At 53.2% G+C, this 18,203-nt stretch overlaps 5 protein-coding genes across 5 annotated transcripts; all 5 read right to left on the minus strand.

Annotated features, from left to right (window-relative positions):
- On the minus strand, positions 1 to 1,154 carry COCSUDRAFT_64247 (hypothetical protein). The gene is made up of 2 exons (XM_005651961.1): positions 853 to 1,154; positions 1 to 616 (listed from the first exon to the last, which is right to left on the minus strand). The coding sequence occupies exons 1-2, from the start codon at positions 1,143 to 1,145 to the stop codon at positions 499 to 501; spliced, it is 411 nt and encodes a 136-aa protein (XP_005652018.1). The 5' UTR covers positions 1,146 to 1,154; the 3' UTR covers positions 1 to 498.
- Positions 1,155 to 2,555: 1,401 nt separating this feature from the next.
- Positions 2,556 to 5,174, minus strand: COCSUDRAFT_32015 (prenylated rab acceptor family protein). Its single transcript, XM_005651962.1, has 6 exons — positions 4,896 to 5,174; positions 4,664 to 4,726; positions 4,269 to 4,459; positions 4,050 to 4,112; positions 3,822 to 3,924; positions 2,556 to 3,037 (listed from the first exon to the last, which is right to left on the minus strand). The coding sequence occupies exons 1-6, from the start codon at positions 4,992 to 4,994 to the stop codon at positions 2,972 to 2,974; spliced, it is 585 nt and encodes a 194-aa protein (XP_005652019.1). The 5' UTR covers positions 4,995 to 5,174; the 3' UTR covers positions 2,556 to 2,971.
- A 2,120-nt stretch (positions 5,175 to 7,294) lies between these two features.
- On the minus strand, positions 7,295 to 10,591 carry COCSUDRAFT_64249 (hypothetical protein; the record flags this gene model as incomplete). Its single annotated transcript, XM_005651963.1, has 8 exons — positions 10,513 to 10,591; positions 10,308 to 10,422; positions 9,949 to 10,205; positions 9,482 to 9,688; positions 8,517 to 9,116; positions 8,069 to 8,321; positions 7,511 to 7,829; positions 7,295 to 7,403 (listed from the first exon to the last, which is right to left on the minus strand). The coding sequence occupies exons 1-8, from the start codon at positions 10,549 to 10,551 to the stop codon at positions 7,295 to 7,297; spliced, it is 1,899 nt and encodes a 632-aa protein (XP_005652020.1). The 5' UTR covers positions 10,552 to 10,591.
- Positions 10,592 to 11,731: 1,140 nt separating this feature from the next.
- Positions 11,732 to 16,019, minus strand: COCSUDRAFT_64250 (hypothetical protein; the record flags this gene model as incomplete). Its single annotated transcript, XM_005651964.1, has 12 exons — positions 11,732 to 12,334; positions 12,435 to 12,521; positions 12,729 to 12,915; positions 13,243 to 13,434; positions 13,789 to 13,939; positions 14,084 to 14,154; positions 14,312 to 14,487; positions 14,804 to 14,970; positions 15,120 to 15,263; positions 15,384 to 15,573; positions 15,675 to 15,751; positions 15,863 to 16,019. The coding sequence occupies 12 exons, from the start codon at positions 16,017 to 16,019 to the stop codon at positions 12,257 to 12,259; spliced, it is 1,677 nt and encodes a 558-aa protein (XP_005652021.1). The 3' UTR covers positions 11,732 to 12,256.
- A 1,510-nt stretch (positions 16,020 to 17,529) lies between these two features.
- COCSUDRAFT_55486 (hypothetical protein) lies at positions 17,530 to 18,197 on the minus strand (the record flags this gene model as incomplete). The annotated part of the gene is made up of 2 exons (XM_005651965.1): positions 17,530 to 17,712; positions 18,147 to 18,197. 2 exons carry the CDS (start codon positions 18,195 to 18,197, stop codon positions 17,530 to 17,532), a joined length of 234 nt encoding a protein of 77 aa, XP_005652022.1.
- Between the last annotated feature and the right edge of the window lie 6 nt (positions 18,198 to 18,203).

The raw sequence follows: 18,203 nt of genomic DNA on the forward strand, positions 1-18,203 counted from the left end.
CCGGAACGGACATTTACAATTCTCTTGCAATTCCTGGATTGCCCGCAATATATTATGACCCAGTGACAGCAAACTTACTTTCCACAAGAGACAGCTTTTTTTTCCCTCTATTCTATTCTCTAGATCAATTTCCATTTCTAGGCTTCCGGAACAGGGCGATCCAGGCGTGTGTGACAACAATCAGCAGTCAGACAATTCCCGCATAATATTTTGACGCTCAATCATCTTTCCTGTGCCTTTGACTCTCCTAACCTTGCCAACTCTGCCTGAAATCTGAAGCACGAACCATCAAATCTCCAGGTCAACTGAAATAAAGTGCAAACGTGAACTCCATCCTCCATGAAAATATCTCTGGCCCACCGCAATTTTGTACAAGACGGAATATCACTTTGAGTGTCTCAATGTGCTAACAGCAACCAATCATCAAGCTCTGATGCACACCTTGGCTGTCAGGTGCCGCAATTGACAAATATTGGGTTGCTACTTTAACGCTCCAGATCAAGTCGTCAAAGTAATAAGTCCTCGCCGCTGGCATGCAGGCGCAATGCCTGACCCCTGCTGTTGGGACGCTTCTTTTGCGCCTGACTGTGTCCCCTTGGCAGCGATGAACATTTGCCTGCACCACCACCAGCCTCTCATAGTTGACGCCCTGTGGTCTTTGGGGCACCCCCAATAGCTCAACGCATGCTATAGTCTCTAAAGCGGACGCCTCGCTGAGAGAACAGCATTACCTCTCGGTATACTAAAAGCCAGTTGAAGTGGGGAGAGAATTCACCACTTCTGCACTGCATGGGTGTATGACAGGAGAGAAGAGCACTGCTCAAAGCCACTTGAGGTGGGGAAAGTAGTCACCTCTTCTGCACTTCATTGGTGTACGACAGGAGCGCGCCAGTGGCCCAGGCCACAATGAGGTGCACGTCCGCGTCAGCCGGCAGCACATTCGGCCACGCGGCGTCGCCCAGCCGCGCCCCATACAGCAGCAGCAGCGGCAGGGACAGGACGGCAGTGCCGAGGAGCCAGCGCAGCCGCAGCAGGAGCGTGGTGCAGATGAGAAAGAAGCATGCGAAGGTGTAGTCCTTGGCTGACTCCTGCCCCAGATTGACCAGCATCGAGCTGATGGCCAGGGCCACTGCCAGGGAGAGCATGACCTCCTCCTGCGAATCACAGGACATGCAATCTGCACACGCTGGTGCACCGCCGATGACAACGTCTGGCAGGCTCCCCAGCACAACAATCATCATCCTTATTAGTACATGCATTTCCTGCCAGAGGCGCAAGATGCATGTGCAGACAGGCTGCAGTTAAGAGCTGCCACATGTCCCACACCTTGACACGACAGATCTAGATTATTCAATCGTGCCCACCGCAAGAATTGCACTGGGCCTTATGAACGCAGGTGACACGGTGAAAATGCACGGTGAGGAGATGCAAATACCTGGAAAGCAGCCCAGGGCCTGCCACTGGTCCTGCGGCTGCGCCAATTGATCCAGCTGATCGCAGAGTAGAGCACCATCATACCAAGCAGCTGCGGCATCATGGCAGCCAGTGCAGCAGGCAGCGCCCCAGGGCCCGCTGTCACCATCCGCGCTCCTAGCCGGATGGCGTACGTCAGCAGATCGAAATAGAAGATCGCTACTAGCACGGGCCATCTGTCCCTTGAAGCTTCTCTGACATACTGTGCCTCCAGCCCTGCAAACATGTGGTATTCGTCATCGTCAGCAGGGCAAGGTGCCCTCAACAGTTAGCAGATGGGTGTCTGATCAGTGTGTCTTGACATGCGCAGCATACACGGCCACAAGACTCAGCATTTGCTCTGTGCACAGTCAGATCACGGAGAGAGTCGATTGCCCAATCGGTCTGGACTCTCTGCAAACCGTCACCTAATACCGTATGCAACTCCTTTGACACTAATTTAGCCTTAGAACGACAAAGTTAAATTCCGCATTGAGCTTCACAATGAAGCGTCGCAATCCAGAACCTGCAACCTTTGCTTTCGCGTCCAGCGATGTCGCAGGCAAAGACTTTGTCTTCACTGAGGGAGGAGGACTACGCATCAGCCACGCACCTTTGGAACGGAAATTAAGCACAAATGGTTGCATCTGTGTCGACTCCTCCATCTGCTTAAAAAAGTAGTACCCAATCTCACCTCTCAGTTCCGACGTTGTGGGTGTTATTCCATACTGCTAGAGAGAGTTCCAATTGCGGCGGGTTTGGCAAATTAGCCTAATGGACAGTCGTGTCGTCGACTATTACGGAGGATGCTGCGCTTCCTTGTTCGAACGCGCAAGAAAGAGATACTTTTTAGGACGTGGGCGGTGTGGCGCACTGATCACCACTCCTTGGAATGAAATATCTGTGGTGGCGTGGGGGTCAGCATTCAAATCATTTGCATGCAAAATGCGCTACCCCCTCAGAATGCTCTAGAGCCTTCTCAAAGCCGCCAGAAGCCCTGCTGGTCCATGCTCTGTCATGCAGTGCAGCTTTAACGAGACAGGCGACTGTAGCGCCGATGGTACCCAATCAGTCAGGCGCATAGATGGTGGTCACATCCAAGTGGTGGGGTCGAGGTGTCTTACACTGTCTCAGACTCAGGCTTACGTTGTCACATAACATGAGTTGGTCAAGCTTTCTGCTCGCAGTCCACAAAGACAGACACATCTCAGTCACACTAGCGCACCGAAAAAGATCACAATAGTCTAAATATCTACCTCTTTTGCAGTTTTTGTACAATTAATTATACCATCGACTGGGTCTTGCACTTTCTGGCTGGCAACCCCAACCGACTTCTGAGAGTATGAAAGACCATTACAGCAGGGTGCACAGCACCTGTTGTTGCACCAAAGCTGCATACTTCCCATCACCGTACGCAGGTCTCTTGCAATACAAGTTAGACTTCTGGGTTAGATCAGATGTCCCTGCAATCTGAAGCGCCAAACGCCAATCTTGCTCTCTCGCCATCTGCAGGGGGTGTTCAGACCACGTTCAAGGGGTTGACAGCTTGCGAGCCCCCAAAGATGCCCAGGAACCCCGTCTGCCCCTGCACAAGCAAAGCACACCACTCTGAGAAGCTGGCCTGCAAACTCACACCACCGTGCCCCTCTCCTCTGAAACTCCTTGCTAGCTGAAAAGCTTCTCCAGGAAAACCTTGCAGAGGGCCATTCACGCCCCTTACCATCACCATATCCAGGCCATGCGAAATTGCGCATGCCCCCACAGCATTCATACGCACTCACTCCCTCTGATTTTGCTGCAACAGTCTCTCGTTTGCTGCAACAGTCTCTTATTTGGAGCCCGTTGGGTTGAGCCGGGCATGAAAGGTTCCTGCCGAACGAACGATTTCATTTTTGGCAATCCTATTCCTCATCAGCATGAATTCGAGCCCTCCGGTGGGACTCACGCGCATCACTCAGACTGCTGCAGCGACAGGGGTCGGCGCGGCGCTGGGGGCCAGCTTGGCTTCGCCCGCGACACTCGCAGCCGCCATGGACAGCGCGGCGGCTGGCGCGGTCAGGAAGGACAACAGATCGGGAGAAGTGCCCTACACACAAGCCTCCCTGAGACTTGTGCCCGCATGTGTGTCCCTCAAAAATCATCTAGTGCTCCTGGGCCGGAGAATGTCTGCCTTGTTCATGCAATCCTGCTTACCCAGCAAAGCAGCCCTTCCTCCCTGCCCTTCCTCCCTACTTCTAGTGTTTGCACTGACTATCATGTATGCCTTCTCTCCTGGTTTACCAGGCCTCCCTCAAGGAGCCAAGAAGTGGGATGCGCTGCGCTCTCTGAGGAGGACTGCTCAGGGCAGGTCAAGCAGGCAAGAGCCCCACCTCGATCTCGTCTGTGAACAGGTCGTCTGGCACGCGGAAGGAGCCATGCAGCGCTATCGCTGCCACGCTGATCCCCAGCGCTGTGAACAACACCGTGCCCACACTGCAATCCCCACAAGCCTCTCAGCGCCTTGTGCACAGTATTTATCTCTGACCACTCTGCCAAATGTACTAAAACACAAGTGAGCTCACAAAGCTGCCATTTGGCGCTGGAAAAGTTAGGCGCACCTTGTCAGGAAGAAGATGACAATGAGGGTGATGATGGAAATGCCGATGAACTTTTCCCGTTCGCTGCGCACAGGCACAACGCCAACTCAGCGCAAGCTTTTCACACAGCAGGATGAAACAGCAGATGTTAATATAATACATCTGTAGTTGCCACATGACAGGCCAAGGCGAAAAACTCGAAGAGTCCATTTAGATGTGCCAGAGGGGTGCTGAGCTGACCTGAAAGTGCGGCCCCCAATGACGATGGGTGCTTGCCGGACCACAAAGAGGTACACCCAGGCCATGGCCAGGAAGGCCAGGGCTATGAGGGACGTGGGATTGAGCACCAGCGTTATGAAGGTGACAGACAGCATGACAATGAGGTAGTTGACCTTGAAGTAGTGTGCATTCTTGCGAAGACGCCCAGTTGCCTGCCAAAAGGAAAAAATATCAAGTACAACACAGCGCGCGTTTCTCTGCAACAATCTGATCCAGGTAACTTGAAGAGTTCAATGACATGGGAGCCCTGCAGTCTTGGTGCCGGCCGCTGGAAGATTGTGCAGCTTCCAGCTAAACAAGAGTGATGGGCTTGGTTGAACTTATGGAACAAAACGATAGATGGAGCAGCAGTGTACCTCTGCTAAGCTAGCAGGTCTGGAAAAGGAAGTCCGATCGGCGAGTTCTCCCCAAGGTTTCCTCTGCATGAGCAAGAAGCATACAGTCATACAACAATAGACCAAACGGGAAAGACGCTTATGCCTATAACCACATTTCTGGAGAAAAGAGAGTGTGGATGCTACATGTGCGACATTTTGGCACGTCGAAGTTTGGGCAGAGAAAATCAAGGCAAAGAGAAAGAGTGAACACCTCCTTGAATATGCCCCCGATCAGATCTTTAAATCTGTTGGCTGCGGCATGTAAGGGACTTTGCGAAGTGACAGCAGATGGCGGTGCGGAGGAGTCCATTAAGACTTCCTCCAGAATTTAGCTCAGCAAGAGAAGGGTGTGCTGTTGTGAGGTTGGAGCCCAACAAACAAGTTGCTTTCCTGCTGAGGGGTCGCCTGGCACTCCGCAGCCCCCTTCACGACTATTTCATTCTTTTTTAAAGTGCTGTCTTCAAACCCACGCAGTTAAACTCACAAGAGCTTTGGCTTGTGAAGCGCAGGAACCAGCTGCCTGAACCGCGCCTAAAGCCGAAGCCTGATTAGGACATCTGCATGCAGATCATCGCAGGGATTGGCATACAGGAGTTCCATCGCGTCCTTGAACCCTTAGAAATACCAGTTTTGAGTGCTGGACAGAAGGATGAGTCTTGCTTCTGGAAGTTAGTCTGAGTGATGACGAATAAAACCAGATTGGCGGCCGCGCATGCGGCGCACAGCGCCGGTCACGCCGTGGCGCGTGCATCGATGTATATGATGCCATGATGGCATCTCACCATTCAAGTCTGATCTGAAGCCTGAGCAGGCCCGATTCATGCACCTTGTGCATTTGTGAGTTTGTGTTGTGCCATCAAAAGCTGAAGCAAGGAAGACATGGAAGCCAGTAAGACTTGCTCGGAGCGAGAAGTCACGATTTAAATTTGTCGGGTTCCTGAAATGCGGCACTCAATTGAATTGAATTCGAATGATAAGCTCAAGCAGTGGTGCCAGCAGCTTCCCTGGCCAGGCAAACATTGGATGCAACAGGGGCACAAGCGATGTTAATCTGGGAGGCTGCAAGGCATAAAAAAAGCTGCTGCATCGCACGGTATCAGACATGATGTCACTGTGACAATGTCACACCTTTACAACCGGGAATGCCAGCATCACCGATATGGTGACTGCCATACGTGTGATGCCCATGGCATCCATTCACCAGGTCAAGGCAAAGAGCAGTGCGCTAGAAGCATGCACATGTGACAGCAAACCTTGCTACAATGATGTGCGCTCAAGCAACTTGATATATGAAATGAGGTGCAAGACATGCGCATGCTATGGCACAAGTGGAGGAGAGGTACGCGTCTGCACAAGTAGTGTTGCCCTCCAGCAGCTGCAGCCCAGCCTCCCTGCACCTGATTGGGCCCCTCTGCATGCCTTATGGACAACGTCCGTCCCAACGACAGGAGCCATTGTAGTGCACACGCTATTACACAGCAGGTTTTCACAATCATTTACACGCATCATTCGATTTTAACCCGAGGCCCATGCCAACACACACTGGCAGGACTGTTTCAGTGTCCAAGAGTGAGTACATATGCACCATAGTAGAGTGACCCAGAGATGTACAGCACTCCACCAGAGTTGATGGGTCAGTCACCTGTGGACTTGGAGCAACACCGTGGCAGTAGGTGGATGGCTGCTGCAAAGGGCCCGCGAGGCTCTGAATGCCCTGTCATATGAGGTCCCCTTAGCCAAGCCACAGAGCTCTTTTGCAACCAACATCAGCACAAACAAGCTTGCCTTTCCAGTCAGCGTTCCTCGTGCGGATTCCAGCCTCAAAACCATCTAAGCAGCACGCACTGACACCAAGTGCTAACCGCAGAACAGTCACTGCATCTTCCCTAGCTGCACACATGCCCAGCCAAGCCATGTAGGTAACCAGTGACTTGATCATTTCACCCAAACCGCAGGTCTTGAGACATGTGGCCAAAACACCCCACCTACTCCTTCGCCGGGGTCACCTTGACTGCGGCCCACTCCAATCGCCTCTTTTGGGGAAGCTCTCATCACAAATCAGGATGGTAGAGACATGGGACAAGTGTTCCAGCAAGGGTATGATATTTGCTCAGGCAGCAGTAATCAACTGTCACTCGAAAACAGCACACCATCTCTAACGAAGACCCAATCATCAAATAGGCACAGACCACCAAGGTTGCCAACGACACAAGGGAAGCAAAGGGGGCATGCATGGGACGCCCTCTTACCCATACCCTCCTTCGCTGAATGGGTGAGATACTGCGAGCCTCTGCTTTTCTTTCCTGTGCCCAGCTTTCCTGCATGAGGATGCTGCTGTAGAAACTCAAAAAATACCCTAACCCCGCACTGAAGTGACAGGCTTTCTGGCAGAAAGGGGCATCAGGATCCTAGGCAGACATCATGGGCTGCTAGCATCAGGATACCACTCCAGGGGCAGGCAGACAGCACTCCACAGGCAGCGTCCACAGGTCCACAAGCACAGTAGCAGATGGGCAGGTGCAGGCAGGAGGTGGAAGATGGCAGGCATGCGCAAGGACAGTCCACTCATTGCAACGCAACACTTTAGCGATGGGGCACCAGGGCAGCTGCTCAGGCAAGCTCTGCCGGCTTCTCCCACTGGCTTGCACCAGTCGTGGTGTTGTAGTAGTATGCACGGCCCTGGTCATCCTGCAGCTCCTGCATGCACCATGCAATAATTCTCAGCCAACAAGAATATTAACAACTACTCTGCCTATCCAATGACAGGACAAAGGACACCAGGTGAACATAGCAAATGCACAAGGACACCAGGAGCCTTGAGGGTACAGGCAGAGGCGTGCCTGCCAGGTTCCAGAGCCGCCGGAGCCGCCGCCAGCTGCTCCCTGGCCGCCAGCCGCGCCTCCGTAGCCACCGTAGCCGCCGCCGGCACCAGCCGCCGCCGCGTAGGGGTCCGCGCCGTAGCCGCCGTAGCTCCCATAGCCTGCCTGGGGCGCGCCGTAGGGCTGCGCGTAGCCGTAGGGGCTGTATCCACCATACGCCTGTGGCGCGGCCTGCCCCGGGTATCCGCCGTAGCCGCCGAAGCCAGCTGCTCCGTAGCTTGGCGCGCCATAGCCGCCTGGAGCGCCGAAGCCAGGACGCGCTCCCCCTGCAGCATCACCTGTACCGATGTACAACACCAGCCACGTCGTGAGGATGCAATATCTGGCGCACACAACAGAGCCTGGGAGAATGCAGAATGCTGACGTTGCTTGGCATATGCGATGATCTGCAAGTTTACAAGCAGCATCGAGAGCTAGCTAGCAAATGTCCTGCAACACGTCTCCCTTCCAGATCAACATGAACAAGGCGTTGGAACTGAACTGAGGAGGGAGAAACAATCCTCACCGTAGCCAGCGCCAGCGGTGGGGCCCAGGTAGGGGTTGCCTCCGTTGATGATCTCAGTCACAGCTGCAGCGGCGCTCTCCACGGCAGGAGGCTGCCCCGCAATGGTGATCTTCATTGGGTCGGTGGTCTGGTCGATCTGGATGTTGGCGCCAAAGTTCTTCTGCAGGGCCTTGATGGTCTCGCCGCCCTTGCCAATCACGCGGCCCACCATGCCCTTGGGGCACTGCACCTCGCGCGTCACGCCAGCACCATACTGCAGCCCCACCAGACAGACAGAGATCAGTCCCACTGCTTGAATCTCAGAGCACACGAAAATTCCCATGAAGTAACAGCTGGGGCAACAGATACCTGAGGACACATGCAAAGGAACATGTCATTTGTTGAATTTCATGTAGGACATGTCATGCAGTACATGGCTTGTTGTCAGCCAAGGAGAGAAGGAGCGCACATGCACCTTCTGAATGATTGACTGCGCGGAGCCGGGCTCGCCGCTGATGAGCTCGCTGACCATCTTGACGGCGCGCTCGACGGCGTCGGGGCGGCCGGAGATGTTGACACGGCGCGGCTCACCCTCGGGATAGTTCTGGTCCACCACTATGTGGGCCTGGCTGGCCTGCTGCAGAGCGCGGATGGTCTCTCCACCGCGGCCGATGATGCGGCCCACAATCCCCTGGGGGCACTCCACAGACTGGGATGCGCCGCCGGCGCCAGAGTCGTCCATGGACACAATCTGCTCCACCTGCTGCTTAGCGGCCTGCACGGCCTCATGGCTGTCGCCCTGGATGGACACCTTCTTGGCCTCGCCGGGGGTCTGGTGGTCGATCTGCACGCGCGTGTTCGTGTTGTACTGCAGCTGCTTGATGGTCTCGCCGCCCTTGCCGATCAGCTTGCCCACCATGGGCGCAGGGATGTCAATGGTTTCGTAGAACTGGCCCTGTGCAGCCATGCCGCTGGGCACGCCGCCGCCGTTGGATGCGTCAGCCAGGCCGGGGTTAACAGCTGGCGCTGCGTCAGAGAAGCCGCCTGGAGCGTCCGAGAACTTGCTCCCCTGCACACATGGGGAACTGCATCAGCCTGCAGTGCGATGAAGGGAAGATCTCAGCCAACAATGGCCTTGTGACAGGCCAGCACATCAGAAGCATCGAGATGGAAATGAGAGTAAAACAAAGGCCATCCCTTTCGAATCTGTTGCCCTCTAGCAACTCTCACACAGCGGAGAGGAAAACCGTAGATACGGTCCCTCCGATGAAGAAACCTCCTTGACAAGTCCACGTTGCACTTATAGGAACATACGAGGATCCCATGCACTCAGCAAAATGCAGGTTCATTGAGACACGATCGTTCCGTCGGCTCACAGAATCTTATCAAACATACATCAACAGGCTTCAACAGCACCAGAGAGCTGGCACACACCCCGTTGAAGGCTTCAGGCCCACTGAAGCTGGCGCGCTTTCGCATATGATCCTCCTCCGCGCTGTCCGCCACCGGCTCGTCTTCGAACTTCCTCTTATTGTTCCCAAAGTCCTCGCCTCCCGCAGCACCTTCTCCGGCTGCTTGCTGCTGCGCAAACTTCGCGGCGATCGCCTGAGCTTGTGCTTGGGCCGCCGCAACGGCGTCGAACTGTTCCTCGGACGCCATACCGTGTACAAAAGTCAGCCAATAAACATCGAAATTACGACGCTATGACCATACAGGTGTTAAAGGGCAAACAACTATACGACATCTGGACTCTTTCTGCTTCAGCCAGCAGGGCTGTTGCCTTTTTCAGGGGCCCAGCACTCCCACAGTTTATGGTCTGCCCAAAACTCTGCAAAATTCCCAAAAGGGCATGCACACGCTGCTTGACGTCTCCTCTATACAAGATTGCAGATGAATCTCACCTGCTCTGCAGCAGGCGCCTCCACAGGTGCAGGTGCCTCCGTCACGGCTGGCACATCAGGGGTGGCCACTGCTCCCTCTGTAGGCTGAGGCACCTCTGGGGCTGCAGGCTCCTCAACCTCCGCAGTCTCCATGCCAACGGCAGTTGTCTCCACCGCCACTGGCTCGGCAGGGGTTGGCTCCTCGACGGCAGGAGCCTCCTGGGCAGGCTCTTCAGCAGCAGGTGCATCTGGGGCTTCAGCCTCAGCAGGCGCGTCCTCTGTACAAGCATTAAACAGTATTAGTACGGAATCTATAAGAAAGAAGCATATACAATTGCTGCGCAAGCAGGGAGTCTGCAGAGGGTTCAAAATGCACGAACCTGCAGCAGCGCCATCACCATCCCCGCCTCCCAGAGCCTCTTCTAAGCGCTCAACAAGCTCTGCTTTCAGGCCCGCTGTTGGCAAGCTTCTAGCCTCCAGCTCATCACGCAATTCCTGCAGCATTCCAACATTCTCCATGACAAAATCCAGGGCAACAACGTAAGATCAGAACCACAGCAGAACCTCAGGTGCCAAGCGCCGCACCTGCACTTTCATCTTCTTGACATCCTCGAGGGTGACCATCTCTGCTACTTCTGGAGAGGATGAGATGCAGCTGTAAATGCGTAGATTCCCGAAATTCTCACTTTGAAGAATGATGAGCTTTGGCAGAGGTGCGAGGGGATTGGTTCTCTGCAGGCTATAATCGGAAATCTAGGGAGGGACGCCGCCGCAGACATGGAGAGTGAGATTCCTCCAGCCAAAAGATGGACCCAAAGCTAATCACTGTGAATCCTGCACTTTCCCGACCATGCATTGCTGCTATGCACCTGCAGCTACCGGCCTTTGACATGCAGCTCTGGTCCTGCCTCAAGCTCATGCATATATGCGCTGCATGCAATTAGGATTGTCACACGGTGTGCATGTATGCAATGTGGTCATTTAGTGCTCCTGGGCCGGGGGATCATTGTATTGTTGTTACATGTTGTGCACTTGCGAGGCAGCCCTTTCTCCTATCTCCTGGCGCTCGCTCTGCCTTTGATGTCTGCATACATCTTTCTCTAATTAGGCGCAGCGGCTGCGGCTGCGGCAGGGAAAGCTTCTGCGCAAGATGTGAACGCCTTCCTGCCGCCGCTGCTGCCGCGGCTCGAGCCGCTGTAAGTCTCAGGCTTAGGCAACCTCAAGCCACCCTGCCAGGTACCGGGCTTTTGTACAGCACTGGCAACTTGCAAGTTGCAAATGAACTGGTTGATCAAGAACCTAAATCGCACGTGCAAGGCACGTCCATGCAGATGCAGCGTATCAAAATGATTAGATGGACGCCATCCATGGATCCAGCATCATGCTTATGATCATAGGATTACCAAGCATAGTATGATGATCATTCTGAGATTCCATTTTGACAACCAGTACACTGGTGGCAAATCAAATCCTATTTTCCTTAAATTAAGCACCAAAGTATACACATACTATGGTGTGTCTATAGTATAGACACTGCAATGCTTGATGATTGATCTTTTGCGCAAATGTGGATCTTTGCCACTCTCTTCCAACAGTTCCTCCTGTCTCAGAATTGATCATTTTCATGACCACTGAATGAATTCAACAGCTCGCTCAATGCCACAATTAATGTGAGTATCTCATTAGCACTATCTGTCTGCGCCTCTGCATTTCTCTGGCAAGAGCTTCTGCATGCCCACTGTGCAACCACCTCAATTCCAGCGCAGCACCCATTCGGGAACTGGGCAGATACATAATAGTACCTGCCTCTTACTCCTGATCTTCTATCTTAATTTCAGCGCATTGGCAGCTGCAAGCAAAATGCAGAGTGACTTCAAGCTGACATCGGGCAAATTTTCATATCTGCACATGTTGCAAGCCAAGCGCGTCAAAATTAAGGGCTAAATCTTGATCTGACCGATCTTGCTCGCAGTAAAGGAACTCTTCCAAATTTCAATTGCCAGAAGACCACTTGCAATTCCCCTGAGCACTCAACATCTATTATCCTCAAGGGTTGTGGCTTTTGCAAGTCTCTGGCACCTAAGCCCATCAAAATTGCAGAAGGAGCATGAAGCCCCAGATCTGGCCTTCAACGCGCACAAGTCCAAATTAAGTCTGCGCTACCTGAAAGCACCACATTGATCATCTGCTGTACTGCACTGCTTCCGCTCAATATGGCTGGACCACCGAGCATTGCTCAAACAGTCATGATACTACACGTCATTTGCAAGGACGAAGGTGCCTTGTGCATCAGTGCTGTTGTGACGGGATGCCTCCAACGTAGCATCCCTTAGACCTCCCCAGAGAAGGCTGATTCCTCAGAAGGGCAGAAGTAGGTGGTCAGAACTGACTCAGACTCGGGGCCTTTCTGCAGCAGGTGCCAGGGATGCACCAATTCCCGCCACTTGAGGTTCAGGCTCAGGTTTGTGGCCTTCCTCAAGGCGACTGCCTCCGTTGACACTGCTCACAGCCTGCCCCTTGTCACCTCGGCTGCGCCCGCATCTGCGCACTAGGCGGCCGGCAGCCCTGTAGAAGTTATTCCCTTGTACCGCTTCCTGCACGGTTGCACTCAGCTCATAAAACCCACACTACATCAGGTCTCCCTTGTCTATTACCCTTCACTTTGATGGTGCTCATCCGGTGACACTTGGCAGTCATTTGACTCATCTTCATCATTTGGTTATGCTCCATTTCAGCATGCATTTCAGCAATCGCAAAGAAGTTTTAAGCTAGCTCTACTTGTGGTCAGAGGAAGTACCCACCATAGTCAGTGTTGACCCCATGGGGTTCTCGAGCAGGGTGATGAACATGAGTCCCCACGCAATAATGGTTCCGATCACATTGGTGCCCAGCAGAAGCGCATTTGACCCGGTGCCAAAATTGAAGCCGCTCATGTTTATCGTCTTCACCGTGGACGACAGCTGGCTCGTAATTCCAAGACCCACCCCCCTGTCGTGGACCACCCATGTCATTTCTCAGTGCAGAACATCACAGCGTGCAATACCGTGCTCTGCAGCTGAAAATGACTGCAACCAGATACAGTCATGGAAAAACAATTATTTATTCTGCACACTGAGCTGGCAGACTGCATCTGCAATCTGGTCTTGCTTAGATAAGCAGACAGAGACATGTGATCCTCACATGAGAAGACAGCATGTTGGTAAAAGGAATCTGGCCCCTTTCCAGGAGGGTGCAGTTTCTGCTATAAACACTGCAGCAACGTTGACTTCCACATGTGAGAGGAATTTGCAGAATTCTTCGAAGGCAGCAACGCACCACCAGAAGGGCACATGGAATGTGAGGGGCCGGTAGCCGTCAATGAACATGAGGGCAAAGATGGGGGGCCCAAGTCCCAGTACGATTGTGCCTGATACGGTGGTGGCATCCAGCGCCTTGGCATCACCCAGCAGCGGCAGCAGGCCAGCCACCGCCAGCACAATGATGATTATGCGGCCCATCGTCAGGTGCCTGCACATGCATACATCATGCCCTGAGCATGCATGAGCTTGGATCAATGCATGCGCCGTTCGCACAATGGAATGGCTGGGCGATCCTGGCAACTCTAACAAAAGAAATGGAGCCTGTTCTGATAGGAAGAAGCAATTTTGTCACAGGCCACTGCAGCTGCAAGTAACATTCATACAAGCCAGGTGGGCTTGGCGCTAGAGCTCTGTCAAAACATACATGCCCTTTTGCATGCACTCCGAAGAAGAGCATGTCTGCAAGTTCTTTTTGTTGCGCTCTTCCTAGGACCATGGCTGCATTTGCATCATACTTGCACGCTTCATGGCGAGTGTGTAGGGGGGTTTAGCTTCTGCGTACCATATCTTGGCGGTCTGTGGGGGCTTGGGGGTGCCATCTTCCAGGAGCCCAGCAAACTCTGGCCCCAGGAGCTTGGCAGCGCTGGTGAAGGTGGAGTCCAGCGTGCTCAGCGACTCAAAAATAAAGATGATATTCGTGATCTGGAACAGGCCTGTCAGCCAGCAAGCATGCAGCTGTCATGAAAGTTGAACATATGTATCCTCTGCATGACGGCCAGAGACAACATCAAGCGTGTAAGGTACATGGACAGGCAGGCATTTGAAGTGGCAAATGGGTATGGTTGCTGAAATGTTACCTTTGCCAATGGACCCAGTTACAGCTGGTGGCAGGCCCGCAAGTGTGCCTTTGTATAGGCTCGTCGGTACCCTGCACAGCCAATACCAATCACACCTTGAAAAAGTACCAAAGCCCAAACATCACAGAGGCAGACATGATCAGCCCAAACCCCCTGACGTCTCTTTGGCTGGATAGGCAATTGGGCTTTCTTTTGCATGCATTCAGTTTACATAGAGGAGCTGCGCACCAGGAGGGTCGGAGAGTGGCGACAGCATTGCCGTAGATGCCCACAAAGCCAAAGAAGAAGATGAAAAGGGCTGCAACCACGCCCCCCAGCAGGAACGCCCCCAGCATGGTGGACGGCTTGGCCAGAAATGCGCGGTCGGTGAGCACCGGGTCAAAGAAGGGGTAGCTCAGGCAGCCCTGCAGCATCACGTCCATGTCATAACCCTCATGCATGTCATCTTTTAACCTTCATGCATGTTAGTCTCCTGTCCACCCAATACAGTACTTGATGAGCCAGCAAGGGACCTCATCTTAGGATCTACAAGCCACCTCCACACGGCACAGAGAAAGAAACCAGGTATGAAAATATAAGTGAAAGACGCTTTTCCAGCCGAGTGGCTAGGTGCACCAGAGAGGTGTGTCTCAACCCCCCTTCACCATGGCCATTTGGTATAACAAGCCTTTTACTACGGGCTCCTTGAAGTTTGTAGGGGGGGCTGGCTGAAGTATGCACCTGCAAGAGGGCCACTATGAGGAGATCAACACCGCCCTTCAATGACCACATCTTGGCAGGTTCCCACTGCCCGCCATGCTCCCCACACGCCAGCTGGGACTTCACAGTGCACTCCGGGGCTGCCCACTTGCCGCCGACAGATGTACACAGCTGCGCCTCTGCAATAGCTGCACATGCCACAGCAGACACAGCCATCTTTCAGCATTCCAGAGGCCATGCATGACAACGTCATCCAGTCTGAGCTCTGTCTCGTGTGTGCAGATGTGTGTCTGTGCGGCAAGGCTTTGTCGATTCAGCATGCACAGTGGGGCCGCACATGGGTAGTTGCAGCTGGCATTCTTGTAAGTGAATTGGGCCTTGCCCAGCTCCACGAGTGTGTCGTTGACCAGGCGAGCTCCCCCATCCACAGCACACATCTCATAAGTGACTGGCTGCGGGGACGCCGGCAGAGCACATGCGCCTGCGACCAGAGTCCCTCCCACTGAGCAGGAACCTTCTCCTTGACTGTCATCACCTTGTCAGGAAATTCAGAACAGATTTTCACACTACCATGGGATGGGCTCATGTCTGTGCCACTCACCGTTGGGGTTCCAGTCCCATGCAGTGGGCATCTTGGACCCCAGCACAGCCAGGAGAGCAATAAAGAATGCCACACAGATGACCAGCTGCGTGGTGTCGGTCATGATTGATGCGCGCATGCCTCCTGAGAACGAGTAGATCACTGGTATGCTGGAGGACAGCACAGCCCCCAGCCACCACTCCTTGCTATGCTGCACCGAGCACACCGTTCTGATCACAACCCGGGTGCTTCCAAAGTGGGAAACAAGAGTCCAGCCTGCCAGCAACAATGCAGACGAACTAAGATGCTCACCAGGGGCCCAAACCAGGGAGCAACAACCACTGCATTGCTCCAGACCTCCTGGTACAGCCTGAAAAGAACCGCAATCCCTGCATAGACAGATATCCACCCCGTCTGTACATAGCTGTGACACTGTTGGTCTGGTCATAATGGTTCAAACAGGAATTTCACAATCACATCGAGCAAAGAAAGGTGGTCACCAAAAGAGAGGGTGGCTAGAGGTCCATATCGCTGGTTGATGGCTTCTGGCAGGCTCCTGTAGCCCTTCCTTGTGCGCATGAAGTATATGACAATCCCAACAGATGCAAAGGATGTGTAGTAGGCCGCTGCAAGCACGAAGCATGCATGTAAGCCCATTCTGTGCATGACAGCTTTTCACAGAACTTCTGACCCGATCTGGACAGTCATGTGCTATACAGTGGGCATGTCTTGCGCACCATATGCTACACAGCCCACTAGACCATACTGGGCGCCCAATGTCGATGCGTTCTGTATACTCTTCGCAAAGACCCAGCTGATGCTCACACTGGCTGCCAGCAGGAGGAGTGACCCAGTAGACTTTGCGTCATCGTCCAAACCGCCTCTGCATGTCAGGGAATCAATGTAGACAATCAGCAGATCCAGATTATACACACAAGCTGGCAAACTGCTACATCCTCTGGGGTGAAATCTTCAATAAACCGATCCATGTCGGGCATCACCTGAAGAACTTGATCGGCTGAACCACGAACGGGGCAAAAGGTATTGTGATTGCGGCGTACAACAGTAGCCAGAACCACCTGCAGATAAAATACGTGCATTCAAGATCAAGCACAAAGTTGATGCATAGCAAAAAGTAACCTTTTGGTGAGACCATGGACACACAATGTGGTCCGTCAGAGGGTGTCGGCGCTTTTACAATTGAAAATATCCTCAAATAAACAGCAGGAATAGATTTGTAACTCACTGCAGTTCAACTCGCAATGCTGCCATCACTATGAGGAAGATCAAGATGACGCCGAATGATCCCCACAACCATTTCGATCGTAAGTAATTCTTGAAGCTCTTGCGTGTCTCTGCGGAAGAAGACTTCTCCACATCCATCTGAATGATCTAATTTACTCTGCAGGATTCCTACATGCAATGGTGGATCACATTTTCGAATTCATCTCCGTGGTCTGTCTGTCTCGGAAATTGATGTCGTGGCAGATGCGATTTGGACGGTTATAAACTTGAATCCCAAGATCAGGGCACTGGATAGGTTACAAATCTAGGGTCTCTTAAAACTGCTGGCAAAAGTATATGCCTTTCAATCCTGATAAAATCACCACAAAATTTATCCATTCAGCATGTACTTCCTCACAGCTCTAGAATATGGCAGTGACCCGAATTTGCAATTAGCGCCCTTTGGCGAGTCCAAGGTGGCCCACCGAGCCCGGGGCTCGGCCAAGTATATTACAATTCAATTTGATAATTGATGTATCCATTATACTTTCACTTCACTCTGGCAGAATCTGGCACACATATTCTACGACTACCTGTATTGGGCAATTTGCTCTCATAGCCACACTGTGTCTGTTGCACTTCTGGCCCTTAGAATGTACTCTACATGCCTGCACAATTCTTTGAGGGCACCTCCGAGTCAGGCCGCCAGCCGCTAGCATGCGGCAGCACTGCAAGGGCGGCACTCACCCACGCTGGCAAGGCAATTAGGGGCATCTACCATCTCTTGCTTGACTCTCCTCAAACTTGGAGGAATAAGAAGGGTTGGTATAGGGGGCGCCAGCTGCTCTGGCTCCCCAACCCTGCTTGCTACCTCTGCTTGGTTTGGCGAGAAAGCAATAATCTTAGTACTATGGGGGTTCCGTTGACGGCCCCTTCAGGCATGCTACTGCCTGGATTGTGCCACGGCGCTCTTGATGGCGGCAGGCAAGGAGCTCATGAGGACTGGAATGTCCACGCATGCGTCCGCTGCAGCGCGCAGGCGCTCCCACTCATCGCTGGGCAGGGGCGTCCGCCGGTCCATGCCTGAATCGGGTGTATCATAAAAGCGAACGAACAGCACTGGCCCCTGAAAAGCACATCCAATGCCCATCAGTTTCCTCTTCAGGCTCGGAAGGAAACCTCTGGGAGCTGCAGCTGCTCCAGATCATCAAAACTGCAATGTTGCCATCCAGATCTGTGCGAGACTGTCAAATGTCTAGGGCATTAGCACCAGCAGCCGAGGCTGAGCATGCACAACGAGTTGTGACTGCGTTCCGTGCGTTCTGTGGGTATCAAGCATGAATACGTAGTAGCTCGTAGATGCAGACGGCCTCACCACGTTTGGTTCAGGTTCCACCGTTGCCACAATGTCTCCAATGCTGACTGGTCTTCCCGCCTGGTTTATTCTCAGCAGGGACAGCTGCAAGTCATAGACAGCGCCATCAGGATCTGGAGGGGGCACTTCTCTGACCGACAGGTGCTAGACAATGCACAAGCCAGACAATTGGCTGCAACCCCCACCTCAAAGCCTGTCTCCAGCGGATTCGTCCTGAAAGGAAGGGCAAACGGCATGTTCCG

The sequence above is a fragment of the Coccomyxa subellipsoidea genome (genome assembly GCF_000258705.1).
Source record: "Coccomyxa subellipsoidea C-169, whole genome shotgun sequence".
Taxonomy (NCBI): domain Eukaryota; kingdom Viridiplantae; phylum Chlorophyta; class Trebouxiophyceae; family Coccomyxaceae; genus Coccomyxa; species Coccomyxa subellipsoidea.

What these genes read in the sequence shown, in the direction of transcription:
- COCSUDRAFT_64247 (XM_005651961.1), bottom strand. Translation starts at nt 1,145, where the DNA reads ATGCTCTCCCTGGCAGTGGCCCTGGCCATCAGCTCGATGCTGGTCAAT. An exon ending in ACCAATGAAGTGCAGAAGAG is followed by an intron (nt 617 to 852) that starts GTGACTACTTTC and finishes GTGGTGGTGCAG; the next exon opens with GCAAATGTTCATCGCTGCCA.
- COCSUDRAFT_32015 (XM_005651962.1), bottom strand. Translation starts at nt 4,994, where the DNA reads ATGGACTCCTCCGCACCGCCATCTGCTGTCACTTCGCAAAGTCCCTTA. An exon ending in GACCTGCTAGCTTAGCAGAG is followed by an intron (nt 4,460 to 4,663) that starts GTACACTGCTGC and finishes TCCTTTTGGCAG; the next exon opens with GCAACTGGGCGTCTTCGCAA. An exon ending in TGTTCACAGACGAGATCGAG is followed by an intron (nt 3,038 to 3,821) that starts GTGGGGCTCTTG and finishes TTGCTTGTGCAG; the next exon opens with GGGCAGACGGGGTTCCTGGG.